General features: G+C 44.5%; 2 protein-coding genes across 2 annotated transcripts; both read right to left on the reverse strand.

Annotated features, from left to right (window-relative positions):
• Positions 1-2,345: 2,345 nt before the first annotated feature.
• LOC127327778 (uncharacterized) lies at positions 2,346-3,774 on the reverse strand. The gene has a single exon (XM_051354566.2). The coding sequence runs from the start codon at positions 3,639-3,641 to the stop codon at positions 2,724-2,726; it is 918 nt and encodes a 305-aa protein (XP_051210526.1). The 5' UTR covers positions 3,642-3,774; the 3' UTR covers positions 2,346-2,723.
• Positions 3,775-6,359: 2,585 nt separating this feature from the next.
• Positions 6,360-12,578, reverse strand: LOC127327779 (protein REDUCED WALL ACETYLATION 3). Its single transcript, XM_051354567.2, has 16 exons — positions 12,208-12,578; positions 11,205-11,296; positions 10,857-10,985; positions 10,701-10,757; positions 10,536-10,608; positions 9,866-10,024; positions 9,178-9,327; positions 8,812-9,067; positions 8,603-8,724; positions 8,298-8,384; positions 8,078-8,166; positions 7,915-7,977; positions 7,749-7,805; positions 7,055-7,151; positions 6,821-6,979; positions 6,360-6,732 (listed from the first exon to the last, which is right to left on the reverse strand). Exons 1-15 carry the CDS (start codon positions 12,238-12,240, stop codon positions 6,821-6,823), a joined length of 1,623 nt encoding a protein of 540 aa, XP_051210527.1. The 5' UTR covers positions 12,241-12,578; the 3' UTR covers positions 6,360-6,732.
• Positions 12,579-26,997: the final 14,419 nt, after the last annotated feature.

Here is a 26,997-nt window from a genome sequence, read left to right on the forward strand (position 1 = left end):
AATATGTACATATGTGATAATGTAGCACATCTATCCTTATGAAACAAATTGCACAAAAATTATTTTAGTTTGCTTGTGATGTGTAAGAAGTTTATTCGCAACAATGGTTTTCACAATAAATCTAAGCATCCCCCATATTATCACATTTCCTGCAAATTTATTTATGTCCAAAAATATATTTCAAAGTATTTACATGTATCGTTTCATGTAGTATCCTTACATATCTACAAAACTTGCTAGAGTATTCCTTAGTACAAGTTATGGTTAGTACTTGTTCTACGAGTCACCTCTTCTACTATCTTTTGCGGCCTACGATTAGTGGCAAGTCATTGGTATTTTCTTGTTCTAGAAATATTATTAAGACCATTTAGCTCATAGCATAACGAATAATAAGAAGTAAATTTACATAAGTTTCGTGATACTCTAGTACACAATGATATCCCTATAATAATCAAGCAACTTCAAAAGGTGAATTTACAAGTTAATATGTTTATTTCTTATTTACAAAAAGATATATGTATATAAAAATACTTCATCGTTCCAGGATAACTGAAGTTCTAGGTTTATACTAAATGAAAATACTATAATTTGACCAAGTTTGTAAAAAATATATCAACATGTAAAAAGACAAATTCGTTTTATTACAACCAACGTACAAAAAATTGTTGTGCTATATAGATTTGATATGATAGATGTTGACACATTTTCCCATAACTTCGGCCTCACTTAGAGAAGTTTGACTTCAAACAAAACTAGAAGATCAATTATGATGTTACAGAGGGAGTATAATATTGCTAAAATAAAGGTCTCGACAAGGCTTTGGTTTGTGCGAACAGGACACAATATTTATATTAGCTGTTAAATAGGTACATACTCATTATGTTCCAAATTTACGAACCATATGTTGATCAATGTGGTACCAGTGGATAATTCTTTTTAAGAACGGAATTTGAATGAACTTAACTGATGAAGTGTTTGAAAGATATGCGTGCCTAGCTGTTAAGTTCTACCAATGAAATTTGTCCATATTTTAGTTTAATGGGTGAACATTCATATCTTAATAGAGTTGGCCGGTGCGACTAAATCGGTTGATGTAAAATGTGCATTCTAGTGAATACGCTTCCTATGTGGGAACGAAGACCAGGAGAATATGTGGGATCAAAGACCATGAGAATATGGGATCACGTAGAGCGGATGATCTCTCATTCATCGTCATAGCCGCCATAGCATTCATATCTTCCATCTACACTGTCGGCAACACTGTAAATCAAATAGACATCAATATAATCAAGCAGAAGTAGGTCTTTAACTCCACCGAGAGGGGCCAACCTAGGTATAACGTGTCGTGTACCAATCTCTTCTAGCTGCTTCAATATCGTCATCGTCAACGATGATCTGTAAGCTACCCTTGTAGCATTTGCTTCGTTAATACCACGATAATGACCGATCTTTTGCTCCATACTTTCATGGTTTAACACGCATCATGTATAATATGGAAGACAAATATTTGACTTACCTCTTTTCTCAAAATCATCCCAAGTTATTTCCGTGTATAATCACCATACACTTCAATGTACTCCAAACAAAAACTCGTTAACGGCCAATAATGACATAAAATAAGTGTTGATAGCGACCACGTCCCACCACGATTAGAGGCCCCCTATGCCATACTCATTACTTAATTTTGATGAATAAAATTCAGTGCCATGCTAGATGCATGGACATGTATGTATGTCAACCTGTACTTAGTTCCGTAAGCTTTATCTTTGTTGAATTCTCCACCCCACATGGCCACTGCGTCTGGCAACGTTCATCGTGGAGTCACACTTTTTTTATGAGCATGTTCGATAGACTGAATTGGAAGACCTTAAGATTGATGAAGGCACCACATACGCCACACTATCGATGGAAATGTCGCACTAAACATAAATTGTATTTTTTTATGAGATACTAAAGTATAAAACCTGAGGTTTGATCTCCTCCAAGCTACGTGTAACACTGTCTCTGCAATCATCCAACGTGAGGTTGGTTCTCGAGTCAATAAGAAGCGGCGGTAGATTTTTTTTCCACACTCAGTATTGTTGTTGTGATAGGTCTGGGTCAGGGAAAATATCTGGGGATACCAAACTCTATATGATACCATGATACCATTTGTGAATACTGCATTTGTAGTTTTGTCTTTTTTTTTACACTATTCATGTTGAATTTGTCATTTTTGTTTCTCTGTTTGTTTTTCGAATTTGGTTATGAAGATTCTAGGAGTTATAAACACACGTATTATGAACACTCACAATTATATTTGGATTTTTTAGAAACTGGAATTTTGATTTTGAAAACTGGTACCATGGTATCATTTAGTGGTATCACTAGATATATTCTCGGTCATAAGAGTATAATGTTTGGAACTGGATCACGAAGGAAAGGAGGCACATAAACCATCCGCGAACAGGATGAAAGTGATCTACAGAAACGGTCACATGACTACATGAGGTCTTCTTGTTTTCTCTCGAGCTTTCCAGGATCATTTGAGACTACACTATATATATTCTTTACATGTAGTACAAACAACAAACTGTTTAACTACCTAGCTAACGCATACATACATACTGGGCAGTGGCGTACTTAAATTACTAGAGCGACCGCTAACTCGCATTACTTAATTCACCACACATGATGATGGACCAATTACAAGAAGGGGTGTGCATTCGCTGTATTTGGCTGGCTCAAACCGCTGCCACCGTGGATCCATCAGCGGCCGACGTGGAGCCAACCACCGGTGGTTGCACGCTGGCGGCGAGGTAGGCGGCGCATACCGGCCGGGCCGGCGCCCCGAGGGCGGCGTCCACCGCGGCGTCGCTCCACCGGTCCCTCATTGCCCTGTTCAGGCGCGCCACGAACCCGGCGCGTCGCCGCTCCAGGTGCTTCAGGAACCGCGGCGAGATGCACTGGGTGTTGGACGTGCCATCCGCCTCCTTGGAAGACGACAGCGCCTCGACGTCGGCGGCGCTGGCACTGGCGAGGTACTCCACCATGGACTCCGTGACGCGGGCCGGCGCGGCCCCGCGGGCGTCCCACAGCCACATGCGCGCCACGGCCCGGCGCACCGCGGCGGCCACGGCGTCCACGGGCTTGCCAGTCCCGGAGGCGCCGGACAGGAGACGCGGGCTCAGCGAAATGACGTACTCCCCGCCGGCGTTGGCGTCGACGGTCGCGTCGGCGGCGGTGAGGTTGCCGCCGTCCATCATCCGCACGGTGACGCGCGTGACGCGGCGGCGCGGGAACGACGGGTCCGGGAAGAGCGTTTCCTCGACGGCGCGGCTGGCGCGGTGGAGCACGCGCTCGGCGCGGCCGTTGGAGACGAAGAGGAGGTCGAAGCGGCGGGCCGCGACGCCGCTTCCCTGGGTCCCGGCGCCGACGACGTCGATGCGGAAGCCCTTGGATGCCTCGCGGTGCGCGAAGAGCGACACGGAGGCGACGAGGAGGACGGCGAGGTAGCGGGCGAGGATGCTCCGGCCGGAAGGGGAGGAGCGGGTTGGGGTCGGGGAGAGGACGGTGGTCGTCGTGTCATCGTCGACGGTGATGCCGGAGGAGGAGGAGCACGACGCGGCGGTGGAGAGCGGGAGGAGGAGCGGGGCTTCCATTGCAGCTGGCCGATCGACCGGTGGCAGGTCAGGAGGAGCTAGAGAGCCAGCTACGGAAGCTTTGCACTGTACGAGATTGTAAGCAATCAGGAGAGCTTTGGGATTATTGTACTGGCCTGTGGCAATAATGCGAGCTTCGCGCGCTATTTAAAGGCAAATTGTAACGTCCTAGTGAAGACTGAAGCGGCCTAAATTATTGATGTGAAAGATTTCTCTTGGTGTGCATCCATCAGCCGATCAATGTCAGAGATTCAGAACGAGTCCGTGTCAGGTTCCCCGTTTGGTGCCAAAGATGTTGGTCACCCTAGATCATGGGCCTCTAGTTTGCATTGTCCTAGCGATGACAAGTCGTTAAGTGGAATCGCCGGCAGCGGCACCACAGAAAGTACCGGCCATTGCATCCTCTACAAATCCAGCCACTCGTTAACTGGCCAGCGACCCCTGACCACCTCGTTCAGTCCTTAGGGCATCTCCAACCGGGCGACCCAAACGGACGCGCTGGGCCGTCCGTTTTGGGCCGTTTGGGTCGCCGCCAGGACACGCGGACAGCGCCCCGCGTCCGCGTGTCCGTTTGGGTCGCGCGCTGCGCCCAACGCGGCGACCTAAAGAGACGCCACGTGGTTCGTCTTCCTTGCGCGGCGCTGCGCCATGGCAGGCCTCGACGGGACAGCCATGGTGGGCGGTGGAACGCGCGGGAAAGATCCCGCGCGGCAAGGTTCCCGCGCGCGAAAACGACATTGGCGCGCGCTCGCGCCCTAGTTTCCCGCCGGACCGCCGGCTATAAAGACGGCGGCGGTCTCACACGTACCGCGAGACCTTCCTCTCCCACTCCACCTTCTCCGGCGGCCACTCCACCTTCTCCGTCGCCATGCCGCGCACCTGCAGGATACATGGGCCAAGCTCTCCCTCGCCGCCGGGCCAGGTTCCCGCGGACGGTGGAGGAGGAGCGCGCGGACTCCCGGTGGGTCGCCGACGACGAGGCGCTCGCGTCGGCTGCCGAGGCGGCGGCAAAGAAGGCCGGTGACGCGGAGATGGTGGAGGCGGCCGCGGAGGGTCGGCACGAGACCGCGGACGGGCGGTACGAGGCCGCGGAGGAGGGCGGCCGCCGCGGAGGAGCCCGTCAACGAGGAGGACCTCGCGGCGGCGAACATCAACGCCGCCATCGAGAGCGACTCCTCGACCTCACGCGCGTGACGAAGGAGCACGAGGGCATCCGGCGGGCCGGCCGCCGCCGCTTAGGCGACCTCCTCGGCCGAAGAACGAGCCGCTCGCTATGCGAGCAGCCCGTCACCTCATCCAGATGCCGCCGTCCCCGAGCGGCGCGCCGGGAGGATGCCGAGTCGGCGGAGCGCGGCCGGCAAGAGCGCATGCGCCGGCGGCAGGAGATCCACGAGGCCCGTGCCCCCGCCCTCGTCCGCGTTGAGGCGCGCGTCGGCGTGGAACGCGCCGCTCTGCAGGAGGTGGAGCTATGCGGGAAGCGGATGATTCCGCCGCAGAGGCGGAGCGCGAGCGCGCCCGAGGTGCGCGGACGGAAAGGAGGAGGATGACGGCCTCCTTCCAAGCTGCCCAGTGCCCGCGCCGCCGCCCGCGCCGACGCCGACGCCCGCGCTCGCCGACGCGCCACCCGGCCGTAGTAAGTCGGAGTGGAATCCTCACGCGTACAGGCCGCCCGCGTCGAGTGAAATCCACGGCCCCGACGGCGAGCCGGCGAGGGAGTCGCCGGCGAGGCCGCCGGCCCCGTACGTATTTAGGATAGAAGTAGTACCTAAAAAAATGTAATGAGTTCTTTTTAATGACAAATATTATTTATGCCTATGACACGCGGGCCAGGGGCGGACAAGGGGCGGACGCGAGCGACCAGCCTTTCGCGTCCGCGGCCACGCAAACCCGGCCAAGATTTGGGCCGGGTTTGCGTCGATCCGGACGCCGCGGGCATCCGTTTTAGGGATGGGTCCGCGCGCTGGGCCGGGTTTTTGTCCGGCTGGACCCATCCGGACGCGCGGGCGCGGGATGGGTCGCCCGGTTGGAGATGCCCTTAGCGTCCTAACAGACTTTTTGGAGGCACATAACAAATTAATTTAAGAAACACACGCAGAGGAAAAATTATAAAACGTTTTGGTGGAATTACCACTGGATAATTGACATGAGAAAATAGAAGAGTATGCGAAAGATTAGAAAACACAATCACCTCCCTAAAAAAATGTCCACACAGGTTGTCCCATGCAATATACGTTATACTTTGGATTTTTTTTCTCAAAAACTTATATACCTTATATCTAGGAACGGAGGGAGTGCTAATCACCTTTTAGGGAGCGCTAATCAACTTTTTTTATGAAAGAAATATATTAATACTGAGAGATACTAATTACAAGCAACCTATGCAACAACGCAATACCCTAATGATAGTACGGATACACACAATCAAACAAAGAGAAAGAAAACTAAGAAATATAAAATCTCGCTACGGTATTCCAACTTAGCAGCAACAATGCATCGACCACCAAAACATCAACTATCAACCAGACATCGATCACGGCCACGCATCCTTTCTATTTAAGCATGCGAGAGCAGAGCATGTATGTCCAACTGCGTAGTTTTGGCACCCAGCCTCTACTCACTGAACAATACTCGACAGTCTCGTCCCATGTGTCTCATATCCAGGACCAGGAGCACAGTGTAGTTTAGCGAGAAACAATTCGTAGCACCCAACAATATGTGTTTCGGAGTTCAAAAACTGCACATGTTGCATTACTATCATCTTTTACAAGAGGAAAGACAATTTCCTTGTATAGAATATCTAGGACATGGTACAACAGAACATGGGGACACCCAAGAGAATTCACAGTTCTTACATGGCTGACAGACAGCTGTTACAACTCCCAGAGAATTGCACGAGTTGGCTAATTGTGTACAGGTTTTCAGAATGAAAAAATGTCAAAAATTGCACCTCTAAATCTATACCCTCCGGGAGTTCAATTCAGTGTATGAGCAAACACAGCTTCTTCAGGGAGTGCATCTTACCTCCAGTCCCTAGATGCAAATGGAACTAACCCGGTATCATTCTACATCCACAGAAATGGAAACTATTCACCTGCAAGTACAAGGGAAAATAAGTTAGAAATGGTCAACAAAGATTGCTGTGATTTGCAAAAACTGCCACTAGGATTCCAGCGGTTTACCTATACACCAGGAATTTTCAGAAGAACAAGCGAGCAGAGGTACAGACATACGGAGATGGCAATCCCCGCAACAAAATTTTGGTACAGCCGAGTATTGTCTCTGCTGGGGATGAATGCTGCTCTAAGTACGTTTGTGAGCTCGAATATTCGGTATGATAGCTGAAATGTGAAGCATGTAATTAGCATATTTGATGATTCAGTTTTGTGGAATAAACCTGAGATCGGTAAACTTACGAAAAGATATATCGTTGTGGTAAGCATGAAGTTAAGCATGGGGTAGTCTGGTATGAAAGACAGAAGCCATTTTGGCTGCCCATTTGGTACGCTAGACCTGTAAAAAAAAGAACCAGCACTGAAAAAGGATCTGACGAACCATTTAGAGAAAATGATAACAGATCCTACATGCACTTCCCGGTCAAAAGAAATGTATCTGCATTTTCTTATACATGCCTAATCATGGAATCTTCAGTCCCGAATTCTAATCTCTTTATCGAGCGATATGCTTGATAAGCAACCCAAACCAACAAAAAAAGAATTCAAATCTCTTCGAAGGTACAAGCATCTGGGTTCTAATGTGTGGCGTCGATTACATAGTTGCTGCTAACAGTTGAAGAGTAATACTTGGCAAAGTAATAAACCAAGCTCTCAGTATTTAGTGGAACTATCCCATTCAGACCAACAGAATATAAACTAATGGTTTCCTTGCCGAACAACTGGACGTACTCCAGTATAGCAATGGATATACAGTTCCTAGATATAGAAGGTCAAGGTCTCACAGACACAATAGAATGACCCTTTTATTGTCGCTCTTCAGTTTTGATCTTATATTTTTAGCATGTTATAATATACTCATCAATGCACTACTGAACTGAATATATTGAGTAGTTGAAAAAGAGTTGACATCTGCTGAAACGACTCGATTACATACCTGAGCCAAATGTGGATCTGAGATATATAAGTCTCCAGTGTAACCTTGCCAAGCCAACTATCAAAAAAAGAAAACAGATAAGAGTCTTAGTAATGGAGAACACAAAGGAATAGGAAGTCAAATGCCCGAACAGTTGATTTGAGGTGCTACAAATTCAGATGCTTACGCGAAAAGAGCCAAAGAGGCGCCCCTCAGCTGTTGGGTGCAATTGCGTAGGCAAATATACACGCTGTAAGAAATAAAGTACCGTGTCAGCTGGATGAAGCATATTTCTGTAACATATCATATTAATGGTTATGATATCATCATTTTTCCTTTTTTATACGTACGTGATAGGAATCCATGACGTGTAGGGATGGTACTTGTTGTACGTGATTTTGTCTAGCTTGTAGATATATTCATACCACAAATAGCCAGCCTACAAGAACAGAAGTCCAAGTTAGTACATCATATGAAGTTAACACAGCGCTGTTGACTTCTTGGTAAAACCAAGCTAGCTGACATAAATAGTGATTCAGGACATATGTATGAGATAGTAATGCAACTTACCAGTACTGAAACAGTCACAATGGTACCCTTGATCGACAACCTAACCTTAGTCTCGGCTTCCTCCAGCTTCTCCATCCATCTTTCCACCTGTTTAGTATTAAAGGTTATATGCTAGATCAATATGCGATAAACAAAAGGAACAAATACATAAGATAATAACATCTATGTCTGTATGCCATCATCACTCTTTGTATCAGGAGACCCTAGACACCAGAGGGGAAGTGTATGAAAAAAACTTAAAATATCTCCCACTCATGAATGTATAATGAAAGGAGTAAAGTACATATCCATATCTGAAAACTTACATTAGGGTGGAAGTAGGCGTAAATCATTCCAATAATCCATATGTACCGATCAAGCCCAGATCGGAAATGCCACTCGTGCAATAAGGGTAAGTGTGACTTAGAAGGCTCCGGATCTTTATAGCCTACATTGGACAGAAAAGACAAATATAAACAATCCAGATCCATGACTGAGAAGAAGAATTTCACACAAAATTATATGGATAACTCACCAAGCAGAAACGTAAAGGGGGCCCACAAAATTTCGAAGACCCCAGGGACTTCCCAAATCAAAATGACACTCAAGAAGCAGCAAGCGATCTTAATAGCCATAATTGATGGTATCTCATTATACTTGTTAAACAGACCAAGTGATCCGTACACCATAAGCGTAAATAGGGTGTGCATTGGGCAGATATAGTACAGCATAAAATCATTGTCAAGGACAATGCAACAGAAGGTCACAAAGAAATTTAGCCTCCACATCATCTGCAATAAAAGTTTACTCATTGGTCATTGGTGTTTTAAAGATGGTAAAAATATCAAGTAATTAAATTTAGCATATGAAGGGGAGATGAAGGTTGAGGTAGACTGGGCACCTGAGCAAATCTTGCAATGCTAAAATCTTTCTTGATATAATAGTACGAGAAATTCCCAAATCCGGTCATCCAAACATAGCAAGCAATGAAAACACGAATTGCATTGTATATTTCTGACGCACCAAAATAGTGGTACATCAGAAATAAGACCTGGAAAGGCAGATTCAATAATTAGAGGTTTACAACATACTGACAGCCAGAATATAACAAATATAAAACCTGCATACGACAACAACAACCAAGAAGGTACTGCAACAATTGTATATCCTGGTCGTATAAATTTGCTGTAACATACATGAGAAACAAAAGCTATTGCGAAAGCAGTTGGGATACGGAGTAGCAGATTGTAACTCATGGATGATGAACAAACACTTCATTTGAGTTTAATACATAGTAAAACCCGTTAGCTTGCTCTTTCATCTACTTTTGCAATCTAAGAGAAATAGACTAGGAAGTGGAAGAGGCACTAAAATGAATGCACACTATGTAAAAAATGCATGGCAGAAATTTCACTAAATGAACATGGCCATGCTTTTGTGTATCATGTGGCAAGCTGAAAGGATCAATGGCCAAAGGAAACAAGTGCATTAAGAATCTCAGCACCCACAGTTTCTCAAAATCTCCAATTATAGATATCATCAAAATCACATCTACCAGAAGAACTACAGCGGTGAAACAAATCACTAACCTGCATCCACCCTTTCCATTCCTCAGTTTGGTGGCGATTAAGATAGAGTATGGACTTTCCAGAAAATGCTGATTTCTCCTGGTGCTTCTTAAGTGAAGTAAGTGCCGACGCTATGATGAGAAGAATGTATAGAAACAGAAACAGGTCGCGGTTGTAGTTCTGTCAAAAATAAGGCAAAGATTACCATACAAGAAAAGGAGAACCAGAGACATGACGAGCATATACAGTTCTGCTTGCTGTAATTCAGGTTTATACATAAATAGTTGCTTATTACATCCGCACAAACATTTAACTGGTAGATTACCGAGCTTACAAAAGTTGCAAGTATAAGCCATCATCTATTAGCTACAGTTCTCAGATGGTGAAAACCTTAAGCTTGTTAGACATGCCTACGAATATGCCACCTGATTTGCGCTGGCTCTCTACGTCTAAATTCAAGCTAAGGAAAACAAATCATTATAGCTTGCAGGTATTAATTGCTGAGAGAACAACGAGGAAACAAGTCATAGTAGATTATGAAACCAGAAGTAACAAGGATGGTCTCCAGAGCTACGAAAAATGTTGGTATTACTATTTTAATTAAAACAATCGATACCTGCTACAGCTTCATTTACCATATGATACAACATTCTAAATGACTACAGCAAGAAAAAAACAGCAACATGGTTACCTTCTTGCTTTCTGCAAATATGTTTGTGCGGTCACAAATGTAATAATAAACTAGAACAATGCCAACTTCAGCCCTGCAAAATGGTTAGTGAGTGAACACGTGTCAACAGATAACCTCTTAGCATGAAAAACTAGAGTGGGAGAAATTAAGTCTGTAGGGTCTTACATGGCTCTCAGTACTGCACGGTTTTCAAGCAGAAAAGACTCATCCATTGTTATAAACCTGCACACCAAACCACCTCATGACATAAGCAATCATGATCAGGATGTGTATGGATCTATAATCCTAAAATATGTATTGTGTTGTTTATTCAGAACATACCGTATTAAATTTGCTTTTGCAGACACGTTCCGGAACTTTGCCGATGGTGATTTCAACTGGCCTCCTTCAATTAATATGGCCTTCTCATCTTCCTTGGAAGTTTCGTTCTCCAAAGTAACATCTGAGTGACTGCAGATGACAAAAGGAAGTTAGAATAGGACAAAGTTAGAAAAGTGGTTGTTCAGCTTCGTAACAGAGTAACTGGTGCAATCTGCCAGATAAAGCATGGAAACTCCGTAACATGGTTGAATTATTTGAAGCAGCAGTATGCAGCTAGCGGTGAATATCTCCACCTTCATGGCTACTCGGACTGAAACTAGAGATTTTGCAACAAGGAAAAAATCTTACACTTTCCCATGCGATGAAGATCTCCGGTATTCCAGGATCTCGGAATAGACCCATGCAATGAGGACCGGGAAAAGGCCGAGCAGAAACGACACCTGCAAGAATGGGAAACAACGTGGTACGTATGTAAGTCCATGCCAACATCCAAAAATGAGCTTCAGTTAAAACAAACCAAAGCATGACAAAAGTTTGAAAAGGCCAACTCTGCGCTAGTTTGGCATTGCGTATGTACTTCGCACTCACGGTCAAACTCTCCAGAATTTTTCATTTTCTTCAGAGAGATCGGTTGATATACGGTACCTAAGCACATTGGTTTCGGTATGGTGGCATGTTTTCTCTGACGGTTTTCACCAGCAAACATGAGAAAATTCAGTTTTAGTCCGTTTACTACCACAGATCGTCTCGTATCATGCATGGTCAAGCAGAAACACTAGTCAGAATGATAAGCAGAGATCGCAGACACTGTATCAAATTCTATGAAACAATCACCTAGATCCCACTCAGATCATCCACTGCCCCAAACGAACACTTGCGCTTCAATCTCCCGTGCCATGTGAAGTAAATTACCTGAGAATTAATGACCCCAAAAGAAGCCCCACCAAACTCGTTCGGTGAGGGCTCATGTGGTTGGCAGGAACAAAGACAGCTTCGTCGGCACGGAATTAATTGAATTGTGCCTGGAAAACCTGGAGCTACTACCTTAAACATTGCATTAAACTCTTGACCGAGTACGCCCAGCAGGCAGCAGCCAGCACACGGCACTCTGCCGTACCAGCTGTGAGCCAGTAGTAGACGCAAGCTTGTGCTACGCGTTTCGCTGGGGCCAGAATTTGCTCCCGGGGACGCCGGAGCAGCAACATGGAGCAAGGGGACGAGCTAAACCGCCTAGGCGACTTGAGCGCCGGCGGGCGGGCGGGCGGGCGCGCGCGCGCGCGGGGAACTTGACGAGCAGAGCATGAGCAAGAGGAGGGAATCGAGGTGCGGCCGTATCGGCGCGGGGGATCACCTGGCCGGGCGTGACGGGGCCGAAGACCTCCATCCGGCGCCCCCGAGATCCCGATCCCGGCAGCAGCAGCAGCAGCAGCAGCAGTGGCGCGGACGGGTCAGATCCAGAGCAGGAGCAGGCTCCGTCCGTCCCAGGTCAGCAGGCCATGGCGCGGACGTGGTGGCGGGCGGGCGGGTGGGGAGGTAGGTGATGGGGATGGGGGGCTTATATACGAGCGAGCAATGGCGGGAGTGGGAAGGAATTGATGGGGGGATGGAGGAGGAGATCTGAAGCAAGCGCGGCTATGGTGGCTGGTCGCGGTCGGGAAGGAAATGATGGGGGAAAGGGGACGGAGGTTGGCCGCCGACGCCCGACGGGATGGTGTTGGTGGGTGGTTGCGGTTTGGTACGGTGCGCCCTTTTTCCTCTGCTTTTATACATTGTTTTTCTTAGTTTACGTATATGGACCCCGTCGTGTTACCGTGCTCCTTCTCTGTGAACTACGACGACTTCCTCTCCCTCTCCTCCAACCATATCGTCATGTCTATTGTCATCAACATCATGATCGCATAACAAGTGCATTATGTTTCGAAAAAGAAAGAGTTTGAAAACCTCAAAGATTTGCTAATATCGTTTAGATTTTATTTTGTAATCGTTGGAGACAGCTTGTTCGTAATGATTTGGGTGGGTGGGCACACAGAGCCCGCTTAACTTCTTTGTGGCAACCCACGCTGCGTTGGTGTGATAAGAATTCTGGCTTGTTCGTCCCGCTAATATCCCGATTGACTAAACAGGAGCAGCATTGCAAACTCTACCGGCCATCCTCGCCACTCTCTAGCTCCTCTGCTGCAGGAAACCGGGTTTGCAGCCCATGGGTCCCGTGAATCCCACTACTCGATTTCTTGTTTGTCATGTTTAATCCCAACGGGCAAGATCAGGAGGAGAATGGCCATCCCATGTCCATCCCACTTGAATTGTTACTTGTTCACCGCTCTAACTTGATCTAGATTTATCCTAGGGTGACCATTCTCCTGCCACGGAACACGCTCACGCTTGCCTAAAGCGCAGCACCTGACATTCAATGTAGTGATATGTCTAAAAGAGTTTCACATTCGACACATTGATTTGCGGTTTTTTCATGGCTTTGACAGGTTACGGGGCCAGCCAATGGATGTTCCATGGCTGATACCTTGCGTATGTTGTTGCTTCTGTTGTCGACCTCTTGGCAAGCCAAAAGTATCAACTCGATAACAAGTCTTTCTCTTCATATAGGTGTCTGATTTATAGGCATACTCTCAATGTCATAGCGAAGAGCCGAAGAGGGAGGGAATCCAAACATAACGACAGACATGTAGCAGTAAAAGTGATTAATGGGATGTAGATCAACGGTTACAAAAAGGAAACCTACCACGCCACCAGAATCTCAAATCACATTTTGGTCCATAGGCACACACATTATTAGTAAATGCATGCTCACAGTAATCTCTATACACTTCATTTCTACCTTCATAAACCAATTGTGAATCCACATGTTTTAACAAAACCTTTAAATACAGAGTGCATGAAAACACATTTTTCGCTAAATCCATGTAAAATCCGAGTGATTCCTCAAGACTCCGAAATTTTCTGGTGCTGCTTTAGGATTCGGGCCTCCTGAGTTAGCGACTTGGATTCTAGTTCTAGCTTTGGGCCACCCTAGGCTTACTATGGCATCTCTTTATTATGGGCTTACCCTAGCGGAACCGCTATCAGGATGCTTACCATCACTCCCTGTGATGGATCGGTATGTATGTATTGTCCCCTAGATATGGTATTATATTCTTGTGCTAGCATCACCTTTTCATGTCAATCGAACTATTTACAAACTATCAATTCCTGTTTATTTATGCTAAACATTTTTACCTCTTCATAATTTAACAATGTACCCATGCACACAAAAGTAAGAAAACATTTTTAGACAATTCGAGTAGTCTTTACAAATATATATTTCTTTTGCTAAAAGGAAACTACATTTTGAGCCAAAAAAATAGTTGTAAGTGCTCAAGGGAATCTTCTTTTCCGGAGTATTAACTTCAAGTTTAAGAAACATAAAAGCATCACATTACCCACATTTAACTTATTTCCTTTAACAATACTCTACGTATTTCCTATTTACTTGTCCATAGTTTGTTAAATATCTACGAATATTGGTAAAAAGTGCTCTGGAGTGTATAAAAACAAATAACGTGATAGTGGTTTCTAGAATATAAGTGAAAGTGCATGGAGCCCCCATGTGTGGTTTTGGTAATTAATGACAAACCCTATGGACTAATGTTTGCATTGAGTTATATTTGTAGGAGTTGTCCATAGGCAATGCTTGAACCATATGTTGGCTTCAAGGTTGCAATAAGAAGAAATTGATGAAGGATATCAGGTGTCAAGTATGTCTTGAAGATGAAGATGAAGTGAGCCCTCAAGTTATCTCAAGACATCAACATGATGAAGAATGAAGAAATGAAGTGCAAGTTCAAGATGAGCCAACTCGAAGAGATCATATGCTTGAAGCTTGCTATCCATATGGTGTTCATGGATTTGTGAAGATGTGCCGAAGAAGAAGCTCTCCCATGGTGGATTATGGGGGAGCAATCCACAAGACTTCATCAAGCAAGCACAATCAAAAAAGGCGTTCCATCTTGTTGAGGTCAAGATCGTTATCATCGAGCTCAAGTGGAATGCGCAAGTTTAAGGTTTGCTCTTGATAGGGTTTCTTTCTCACCGGTCTCATAGTGTAGTTGGAGACCGGTTTATAGTTTAGTTGTCGTACTATCAAGAGGGCTCTCGAGTGAGTAACTCGATCGTATCGTTCGGAGAGAGCTCAAACCTTTGCATCCTTGCATCACCTTTCTAGGTTGTTATTTGGATCTTATCCATGTGATGTTTTAGAGCTTGTGCTTATTCTCATGACAAGCTCTAGTTCATCGAAAACGGATTTCGCATAGATCACTTGTTGCGTTTTCGAGTTTGGTTCATCATCATCTTTCTTGGTTGTTATTTGGATCTTATCCATGAGGTGATTTAGAGCTTGAGGTTATTCTCATGACAAGCTCGAGTTCATCGAAAACGGATTCCGCATGAATCACTTGTTGCGTTTTCGAGTTTGGTGATTTTCTCGATTTCTCATGTTGAGGTGTTGCACCTCTAAAAATAATAGAAAATCACCCCCCACTAGTTTCTCATGTTGAGTGATAGCTCTTGTCGATCTCTTTCCAACAAAATTGATTTCATCTCGTTTGGATTCTCCAATCCCAAGATATTTGCATTTCATATTTGGGTCTAAAAGAAAGAAAAGTAAAAGAAAGGAAAAAGGGAAGGAGGGGCAGACGCCGAAGGCACGGGCGGTACCACCGGCCTCACCATGGCCGGAGCCTCCGGGCTCGGTACCGCCCGAGGTACCGGAAGTGGCATGTGTGCCACAGATGGTTGCCAGGGGAGTTTGGAGCCCCGGCGGTACCTCAGCCGGTACCACGGCCGGAGGCTCCGACCTCCCCTCCCAGCCCGCAGCTCGCCACCTCCGCCGCCTCCTGCCAACACTGGCCGGTAGTACCGTCCCAACCTGGCCGGTAGTACCGTCCCAACCTGGCCGGTACTACCGGTCCCTTCTCCCACGCGCACACCTGCCTCCAACGGGCAGAATTTTCCTGCCTCCTTTTATGCCCCCTCTCTCTCCTGGTTTTTAACTGGTTGCTTCTTCTTCTTCCTCCTCTCTCTCTCAAGCCTCTCTCCTCCATTGTTGTTGACATTTTGAAGCTTGAGATCTTTCTCCCCTTCCCATGATTCTTGCATCTATTTGAGAGAAAGATTGAGGGGATCTAGATCCACACTTTGACCAAACCAAATCATCTCTTTGTGAGTGAATCTTTGGGATCTAGATCTTGGAGAATTTTGTGTTCTCCTCTTTGTTCTTCCTCTCTTATTCCCCCAATAGCTTTTGTAGCTTTGTTGGAATTTGAGAGAGAAGGACTTGAGCATCTTTGTGGTGTTCTTGCCATTGCATTTGGTGCATCGGTTTGAGTTCTCCACGGTGATTCGTGGTGGTGAAAGCAAGAAGGTTGTTACTCTTGGGTTCTTGGAACCCTAGACGGAGTCTAGGCCTTTGTGGCGATTTGTTGAGAGCCTCCAATTAAGTTGTGGATGTGTGCCCCAATCTTTGTGTAAGGCCCGGTTTCCGCCTCGAAGGAAATCCCTTAGTGGAACCGTGACCTAGGCCTTTGTGGCGAGGGTCACCGGAGATTTAGGTGAGGCGCCTTCGTGGCATTCGGTGTGTGGTGTGAGTACCGCATCTTGGGGTGAGGCCTTTGTGGCATTGGTGTGCATCGAGCAACCACACCTCAAGGTGAGCCTCTTGTGGCGTTCGGGAGCACTAATCAACCGCACCTCTCCACCAGAGATTAGCACTCGCAAGAGTGTGAACTCCGGGATAAATCATCGTCTCCCGCGTGCCTCGGTTATCTCTATACCCGAGCTCTTTACTTATGCACTTTACCTTGTGATAGCCATCGTGCTTGAAGTTATATATATCTTGCTATCACATACTTGCTTGCATTGCTTAGAATAAGTTGTTGGTGCACATAGGTGAACAATAGTATATAGGCTGTTTTATTCCGCATTTGTCAAGCCCATCTCGTAAAAGTTTTAAATCGCCTATTCACCCCCCCCCCCTCTAGGCGACATCCGTGTCCTTTCAATAAGATTTTATGTTTATTATGTAACCATATAGTGGATCCTAAATTTTTGGTAATGGTCCTTTCAAAGAGTTGATATGTGTTACACAACCATCGGGTTTCGAGGATCTGCATCACTCCAACCACATGTATAAACTCCATAAGGCGAGATTCGTATAATCACCTTGGGATTTCCTACTCAAGGATGAGTTTGTGATGGGGAAGGTGGATTACAGTCCCAGTGTGGCTGATCATCCGAAAAGACCATCTAAGCCAAAACCGTACATGAAACCTTAGCTTCATACGGCTCCTCTATAATAAGAAAAAACAAAAAAGGACAATACTAGTTCTACTAGTAGGAAGTGAAGGAGTACATTAGAGCCCTCCCCTCACGAGGGCGCCTTGCTGGCGTGTAGTTGACGTGGGAGTTAGAAGTCTTCTTTTCTTCAGTTCCCCGGCAACGGCGCCAGAAATTTGCTTGATGTGCGTGGTTGACGTGTTGTCTTTCCGTTCGACACGCGTCCGTTGGGAACCCCAAGAGGAAGGTGTGATGCGCACAGCGGCAAGTTTCCCTCAGTAAGAAACCAAGGTTTATCGAACCAGTAGGAGTCAAGAAGCACGTGAAGGTTGATGGCGGCGAGATGCAGTGCGGCGCAACACCAGGGATTCCGGCGCCAACGTGGAACCTACACAACACAAACCAAGTACTTTGCCCCAACGAAATAGCGAGGTTGTCAATCTCACCGGCTTGCTGTAACAAAGGATTAGATGTATAGTGTGGAAGATGATTGTTTGCAGAAAACAGTAGAACAATTGCAGTAGATTGTATTTCAGTATAGAGAATTGGACCGGGGTCCACAGTTCACTAGAGGTGTCTCTCCCATAAGATAAATAGCATGTTGGGTGAACAAATTACAGTTGGGCAATTGACAAATAGAGAGGGCATGACCATGCACATACATATTATGATGAGTATTGTGAGATTTAATTGGGCATTACGACAAAGTACATAGACCGCTATCCAGCATGCATCTATGACTAAAAAGTCCACCTTCAGGTTATCATCCGAACCCCTTCCAGTATTAAGTTGCTAACAACAGACAATTGCATTAAGTATTGCGCGTAATGTAATCAATAACTACATCCTCGGACATAGCATCAATGTTTTATCTCTAGTGGCAACAACACATCCATAACCTTAGAGGTTTCTGTCACTCCCCCAGATTCACGGAGACATGAACCCACTATCGAGCATAAATACCCCCTCTTGGAGTTAAGAGTAAAAACTTGGCCAGAGCCTCTACTAATAACGGAGAGCATGCAAGATCATAAACAACACATAGGTATAAATTGATAATCAACATAACATAGTATTCTCTATCCATCGGATCCCAACAAACACAACATATAGCATTACAGATAGATGATCTTGATCATGTTAGGCAGCTCACAAGATCCGACAATGAAGCATAATGAGGAGAAGACAACCATCTAGCTACTGCTATGGACCCATAGTCCAGGGGTGAACTACTCACTCATCACTCCGGAGGCGACCATGGCGGCGTAGAGTCCTCCGGGAGATGATTCCCCTCTCCGGCAGGGTGCCGGAGGCGATCTCCTGAATCCCCCGAGATGGGATTGGCGGCGGCGGTGTCTCTGGAAGGTTTTCCGTATCGTGGCTCTCGGTACTGGGGGTTTCGCGACGAAGGCTATTTGTAGGCGGAAGGGCAGGTCAAGGGGCGTCGCGAGGGGCCCAGGAGATAGGCCGGCGCGGCCAGGGCTTGGGCCACGCCGCCCTACCTCCTGGCCACCTCGTGGCCCCACTTTGTTGACTCTTCGGTCTTCTGGAAGCTTCTTGTGAAAATAGGCCCCTGGGCGTTGATTTCGTCCAATTTCGAAAATATTTCCTTACTAGGATTTCTGAAACCAAAAACAGCAGAAAACAGCAACTGGCTCTTCGGCATCTTGTTAATAGGTTAGTTTCAGAAAATGCATAAATATGATGTAAAGTATGCATAAAACATGTAGATATCATCAATAATGTGGCATGGAACATAAGAAATTATCGATACGTCGGAGACGTATCAGCATCCCCAAGCTTAGTTTATGCTCGTCCCGAGCAGGTAAACGATAAACAAAGATAATTTCTGGAGTGACATACCATCATAACCTTGATCATACTATTGTAAAGCATATAAGCTGAGATCAAATCATTCAAAGCAAGTATCTATATTGATATAAGAGATGATAATGCAAGAGTTAGACAAGCTAGAAGTTTTCATGAACTATTGCTTTAAAGACATGCAACCGTACAAAGTTCATTAAAGATGTATTAAGTATTCAGCATAGAAGTTCTATCCTTCATTCCAAGCATCAAGTAAATTTTCACAACATAAGAAGGATTCAGTCAAGTAAACATAAACATGAACGTCATGAATCAACTGTTTCGAAGTCTACTCAACCGGTGAGCGCAAGCATTTGGTATTAGCACCAGGATGTTACGGCATAAAGAACGTTAATGGGGGTTTGGAAGGCCAAATGGAAGAAAGGCTTGCAAAGCTGTAAATGACCATTAGACAAGAGGAAGCATTATGATCGAAGCTATGTAAGGAGTAGTGATTGCCATGCAACGGATGCACATAGAGCTATATGTGTATGAAAGCTCTCCAATGGAACTAGTGGGGTGCATCCAACTTGGTTGCTCACGAAGACCTAGAGCACTTTTGAGGACGCTCGTCATTGGAATATACAACCCAAGTTCTATAGTGTAAATTCCCCACATAGTTATACTAGTAAAACATGAAAACTCTCTCATATGAATGTAGGTGCTAAACATGAGCACAAATGATGACTATGAATAATGCGGGTGCTAAAACATGAGCACAAGTGTGGATAAAAGATAGTAATGCTGCCCCCTTTTTCTTTATTCTCTTTTTTTCTTTTTTTTCTCTTTTTTTCCCTTTTTTTTCTTTCTTTTCATTTTGTTCTTTTTTTTTTTTTTGATGGCCTCCACGGCTCTTTTCATTTTTAGGGGCAACATCCTAATATGACAACACACTTCTTAGTACAAATAACTCATAATAAATGAAACATGATGTATGAAACTGTATGCCTCTGCCAATGTAGCAGGATGCGCAATGATCTAGCGTAACATGGGTAAACCACACATCAGCTGTATATGATCATGCAAAGCAATATATAAATAATAAATGACAACATGGTATGTAATGTAAAATGGATGTTGCATGGCAATATATCTCGGAACAGCTATGGAAATGCTGTGGTAGGTAGGTATGGTGGCTGTTTTAAGGAGATGTATGGGCTTATGTGTAGGAGAACAAGAGAAAGTTCTCCCACGGGTTTGGATGTACTGGCGAAGTATGCACAATTCTCAATGTGAGCAAAAGGCAATTGATACGCGTACAACACGCGTCCGTTGGGAACCCCAAGAGGAAGGTGTGATGCGTACAGCAGCAAGTTTTCCCTCAGTATGAAACCAAGGTTATCGAACCAGTAGGAGCCAAGAAGCACGTTGAAGGTTGATGGCGGCGGGATGTAGTGCGGCGCAACACCAGAGATTCCGGCGCCAACGTGGAACCTGCACAACACAACCAAAGTACTTTGCCCCAACGAAACAGTGAGGTTGTCAATCTCACCGGCTTGCTGTAACAAAGGATTAGATGTATAGTGTGGATGATGATTGTTTGCAGTAAAACAAGAGAACAAGATTGCAAACAGATTGTATTTCAGTAAAGAGAATTGGACCGGGGTCCACAGTTCACTAGAGGTGTCTCTCCCATAAGATAAACATCATGTTGGGTGAACAAATTACAGTTGGGCAATTGACAAATAAAGAGGGCATGACCATGCACATACATATTATGATGAGTATTGTGAGATTTAATTGGGCATTACGACAAAGTACATAGACCGCCATCCAGCATGCATCTATGCCTAAAAAGTCCACCTTCAGGTTATCATCCGAACCCCCTCCAGTATTAAGTTGCTAACAACAGACAATTGCATTAAGTATTGCGCGTAATGTAATCAGTGACTACATCCTTGAACATAGCACCAATGTTTTATCCCTAGTGGCAACAGCACATCCGTAACCTTAGTGGTTCTTGTCACTCCTCCAGATTCACGGAGACATGAACCCACTATCGAGCATAAATACTCCCTCTTGGAGTTACTAGCATCAACTTGGCCAGAGCATCTACTAATAACGGAGAGCATGCAAGATCATAAACAACACATAGACATAACTTTGATAATCAACATAACAAGTATTCTCTATTCATCGGATCCCAACAAACGCAACATATAGAACTACAGATAGATGATCTTGATCATGTTAGGCAGCTCACAAGACCCGACAATGAAGCACAATGGGGAGAAGACAACCATCTAGCTACAGCTATGGACCCATAGTCCAGGGGTAGACTACTCACACATCACTCCGGAGGCGACCATGGCGGCGTAGAGTCCTCCGGGAGATGAATCCCCTCTCCGGCAGGGTGCCGGAGGCGATCTCCCGAATCCCCGAGATGGGATTGGCGGCGGCGGCGTCTCAGTAAGGTTTTCCGTATCGTGGCTCTCGGTACTGGGGGTTTCGCGACGGAGGCTTTAAGTAGGCGGAAGGGCAAGTCAGGAGGGGGCACGAGGGCCCCACACCACAGGTCGGCGCGGCCAAGGGGGGGCCGTGCCGCCCTAGGGTTTGGCCACCTCGTGGCCCCACTTCGTCTCCTCTTCGGTCTTCTGGAAGCTTCGTGGCAAAATAGGACCCTGGGCGTTGATTTCGTCCAATTCCGAGAATATTTCGTTACTAGGATTTCTGAAACCAAAAACAGCAAAAACAAAGAATCGGCACTTCGGCATCTTGTTAATAGGTTAGTTCCAGAAAATGCACGAATATGACATAAAGTGTGCATAAAACATGTAGATAACATCAATAATGTGGCATGGAACATAAGAAATTATCGATACGTTGGAGACGTATCAGCATCCCCAAGCTTAGTTCTGCTCGTCCCGAGCAGGTAAAACGATAACACAGATAATTTCTGGAGTGACATGCCATCATAACCTTGATCATACTATTTGTAAAGCATATGTAGCGAATGCAGCGATCAAAACAATGTAAATGACATGAGTAAACAAGTGAATCATATAGCAAAGACTTTTCATGAATAGCACTTCAAGACAAGCATCAATAAGCCTTGCATAAGAGTTAACTCATAAAGCAATAATTCAAAGTAAAGGTGTTGAAGCAACACAAAAGAAGATTAAGTTTCAGCGGTTGCTTTCAACTTGTAACATGTATATCTCATGGATATTGTCAACATAGAGTAATATAATAAGTGCAATATGCAAATATGTAGGAATCAATGCACAGTTCACACAAGTGTTTGCTTCTTGAGGTGGAGAGAAATAGGTGAACTGACTCAACAATGAAAGTAAAAGAATGGTCCTCATAGAGGAAAAGCATCGATTGCTATATTTGTGCTAGAGCTTTGATTTTGAAAACATGAAACAATTTTGTCAACGGTAGTAATAAAGCATATGTATCATGTAAATTATATCTTATAAGTTGCAAGCCTCATGCATAGTATACTAATAGTGCCCGCACCTTGTCCTAATTAGCTTGGACTACCGGATCATCACAATGCATATGTTTTAACCAAGTGTCACAATGGGGTACCTCTATGCCGCCTGTACAAAGGTCTAAGGAGAAAGCTCGCATTGGATTTCTCGCTATTGATTATTCTCAACTTAGACATCCATACCGGGACAACATAGACAACAGATAATGGACTCCTCTTTTATGCATAAGCATGTAACAACAATTAATAATTTTCTCATATTTGATTGAGGATATATGTCCAAAACTGAAACTTCCACCATGGATCATGGCTTTAGTTAGCGGCCCAATGTTCTTCTCTAACAATATGCATGCTTAACCATAAGGTGGTAGATCGCTCTTACTTCAGACAAGACGAACATGCATAGCAACTCACATGAAATTCAACAAATAATAGTTGATGGCGTCCCCAGAAACATGGTTATCGCACAACAAGCAACTTAATAAGAGATAAAGTGCATAAGTACATATTCAATACCACAATAGTTTTTAAGCTATTTGTCCCATGAGCTATATATTGCAAAGGTGAATGATGGAATTTTAAAGGTAGCACTCAAGCAATTTACTTTGGAATGGCGGAGAAATACCATGTAGTAGGTAGGTATGGTGGACACAAATGGCATAGTGGTTGGCTCAAGTATTTTGGATGCATGAGAAGTATTCCCTCTCGATACAAGGTTTAGGCTAGCAAGGCTTATTTGAAACAAACACAAGGATGAAGCGGTGCAGCAAAACTCACATAAAAGACACATTGTAAACATTATAAGAATCTACACCGTCTTCCTTGTTGTTCAAAACTCAATACTAGAAATTATCTAGACTTTAGAGAAACCAAATATGCAAACCAAATTTTAGCATGCTCTTTGTATTTCGTCATTAATGGGTGCAAAGCATATGATGCAAGAGCTTAAACATGAGCACAACAATTGCCAAGTATCACATTATCCAAGACATTTATAGCAATTACTACATGTATCATTTTCCAATTCCAACCATATAACAATTTAACGAAGAAGAAACTTCGCCATGAATACTATGAGTAGAAGCTAAGGACATACTTGTCCATATGCTACAGCGGAGCGTGTATCTCTCCCATAAAGTGAATGCTAGGATCCATTTTATTCAAACAAAACAAAAAAACAAAAACAAAACCGACGCTCCAAGCAAAGCACATAAGATGTGACGGAATAAAAATATAGTTTCAGGGGAGGAACCTGATAATGTTGTCGATGAAGAAGGGGATGCCTTGGGCATCCCCAAGCTTAGACGCTTGAGTCTTCTTAGAATATGCAGGGGTGAACCACCGGGGCATCCCCAAGCTTAGAGCTTTCACTCTCCTTGATCATATTGCATCATACTCCTCTCTTGATCCTTGAAAACTTCCTCCACACCAAACTCGAAACAACTCATTAGAGGGTTAGTGCACAACAAAAATTAACATGTTCAGAGGTGACATAATCATTCTTAACACTTCTGGACATTGCATAAAGCTACTGGACATTAATGGACCAAATAAATTCATCCAACATAGCAAAAGAGGCAATGCGAAATAAAAGGCAGAATCTGTCAAAACAGAACAGTTCGTATTGACAAATTTTAAAATGGCACCAGACTTGCTCAAATGAAAATGCCCAAATTGAATGAAAGTTGCGTACATATCTGAGGATCACTCACGTAAATTGGCATATTTTTCTGAGCTACCTACAGAGAATTTAGCCCAGATTCGTTACAGCAAAGAAATCTGAAACTGCGCAGTAATCCAAATCTAGTATGAACTTTTCTATCAACGACTTTACTTGGCACAACAAAACACAAAACTAAGATAAGGAGAGGTTGCTACAGTAGTAAACAACTTCCAAGACACAAAATAAAAACAAAGTACTGTAGGTAAAACGACACATGGGTTATCTCCCAAGAAGTTCTTTCTTTATAGCCATTAAGATGGGCTCAGCAGTTTTAATGATGCACTCGCAAGAAATAGTATTTGAAGCAAAAGAGAGCATCAAGAGGCAAATTAGGAACACATTTAAGTCTAACATGCTTCCTATGCAAAGGAATCTTGTAAATAAACAAGTTCATGAAGAGCAAAGTAACAAGCATAGGAAGATAAAACAAGTGTAGCTTTAAAAATTTCAGCACATAGAGAGGTGTTTTAGTAACATGAAAATTTCTACAACCATATTTTCCTCTCTCATAATAACTTTCAGTAGCATCATGAGCAAACTCAACAATGTAACTATCACATAAAGCATTCTTATCATGAGTCTCATGCATAAAATTATTACTCTCCACGTAAGCATAATCAATTTTATTAGTTGTAGTGGGAGCAAATTCAACAAAGTGGCTATCATCATATATAGGAGGCATATTGTAATCATAAAAGAAAATTTTCTCCTCAATGCTTGGGGGACTAAAAAGATCATGCTCATCGGAGCCAGCTTCCCCAAGCTTAGAATTTTCCATAGCATTAGCAACAATGGTGTTCAAAGCATCCATAGTAATAACATTCCCATTAGCATGCATATAAAGTTCCATGGGTTTTTTAATTCTCTCTTCAAACACATCATGTCCTAATTCAAGATAAAGTTCATAAAGATCTCTCATATTTTTGTTGTTTTCCATTATGCTTAACTAGTGAAATAAAAACATGCATGATATTAAGTAAAGTAAAACAAGTAACTAATTTTTTTTGTGTTTTTGATATAGAGAACAAGGCAGTAAATAAAGTAAAGCTAGCAACTAATTTTTTTTGTGTTTTGATATAATGCAGCAAACAAAGTAGTAAATAAAACTAAGCAAGACAAAAACAAAGTAAAGAGATTGGGAAGTGGAGACTCCCCTTGCAGCGTGTCTTGATCTCCCCGGCAACGGCGCCAGAAAAAGCTGCTTGATACGCGTACAACACGCGTCCGTTGGGAACCCCAAGAGGAAGGTGTGATGCGTACAGCGGCAAGTTTTCCCTCAGTATGAAACCAAGGTTATCGAACCAGTAGGAGCCAAGAAGCACGTTGAAGGTTGATGGCGGCGGATGTAGTGCGGCGCAACACCAGAGATTCCGCGCCAACGTGGAACCCGCACAACACAACCAAAGTACTTTGCCCCAACGAAAGCAGTGAGGTTGTCAATCTCACCTGCTTGCTGTAACAAAGGATTAGATGTATAGTGTGGATGATGATTGTTTGCAGAAAAAGAGAACAAAGATTGCAGAGATTGTATTTCAAGAAAGAGAATTGGACCGGGGTCCACAGTTCACTAGAGGTGTCTCTCCCATAAGATAAACAGCATGTTGGGTGAACAAATTACAGTTGGGCAATTGACAAATAAAGAGGGCATGACCATGCACATACATATTATGATGAGTATTGTGAGATTTAATTGGGCATTACGACAAAGTACATAGACCGCCATCCAGCATGCATCTATGCCTAAAAAGTCCACCTTCAGGTTATCATCCGAACCCCTCCGTATTAAGTTGCTAACAACAGACAATTGCATTAAGTATTGCGCGTAATGTAATCAGTGACTACATCCTTGAACATAGCACCAATGTTTTATCCCTAGTGGCAACAGCACATCCGTAACCTTAGTGGTTCTTGTCACTCCTCCAGATTCACGGAGACATGAACCCACTATCGAGCATAAATACTCCCTCTTGGAGTTACTAGCATCAACTTGGCCAGAGCATCTACTAATAACGGAGAGCATGCAAGATCATAAACAACACATAGACATAACTTTGATAATCAACATAACAAGTATTCTCTATTCAGCGGATCCCAACAAACGCAACATATAGAACTACAGATAGATGATCTTGATCATGTTAGGCAGCTCACAAGACCCGACAATGAAGCACAATGGGGAGAAGACAACCATCTAGCTACAGCTATGGACCCATAGTCCAGGGGTAGACTACTCACACATCACTCCGGAGGCGACCATGGCGGCGTAGAGTCCTCCGGGAGATGAATCCCCTCTCCGGCAGGGTGCCGGAGGCGATCTCCTGAATCCCCCGAGATGGGATTGGCGGCGGCGGTGTCTCAGTAAGGTTTTCCGTATCGTGGCTCTCGGTACTGGGGGTTTGGCGACGGAGGCTTTAAGTAGGCGGAAGGGCAAGTCAGGAGGGGGCACGAGGGCCCCACACCACAGGTCGGCACGGCCAAGGGGGGGGCCGCGCCGCCCTAGGGTTTGGCCACCTCGTGGCCCCACTTCGTCTCCTCTTCGGTCTTCTAGAAGCTTCGTGGCAAAATAGGACCCTGGGCGTTGATTTCGTCCAATTCCGAGAATATTTCGTTACTAGTATTTCTGAAACCAAAAACAGCAGAAAACAGCAACTGGCACTTCGGCATCTTGTTAATAGGTTAGTTCCAGAAAATGCACGAATATGACATAAAGTGTGCATAAAACATGTAGATAACATCAATAATGTGGCATGGAACATAAGAAATTATCGATACGTTGGAGACGTATCAGC

The sequence above is a fragment of the Lolium perenne genome, chromosome 1, assembly GCF_019359855.2.
Source record: "Lolium perenne isolate Kyuss_39 chromosome 1, Kyuss_2.0, whole genome shotgun sequence".
Lineage (NCBI taxonomy): Eukaryota > Viridiplantae > Streptophyta > Magnoliopsida > Poales > Poaceae > Lolium > Lolium perenne.

What these genes read in the sequence shown, in the direction of transcription:
- LOC127327778 (XM_051354566.2), bottom strand. Translation starts at nt 3,641, where the DNA reads ATGGAAGCCCCGCTCCTCCTCCCGCTCTCCACCGCCGCGTCGTGCTCC.
- LOC127327779 (XM_051354567.2), bottom strand. Translation starts at nt 12,240, where the DNA reads ATGGAGGTCTTCGGCCCCGTCACGCCCGGCCAG. An exon ending in CCCCTTTACGTTTCTGCTTG is followed by an intron (nt 8,725 to 8,811) that starts GTGAGTTATCCA and finishes TGTCCAATGTAG; the next exon opens with GCTATAAAGATCCGGAGCCT. An exon ending in ACGCCTACTTCCACCCTAAT is followed by an intron (nt 8,385 to 8,602) that starts GTAAGTTTTCAG and finishes AATACTAAACAG; the next exon opens with GTGGAAAGATGGATGGAGAA.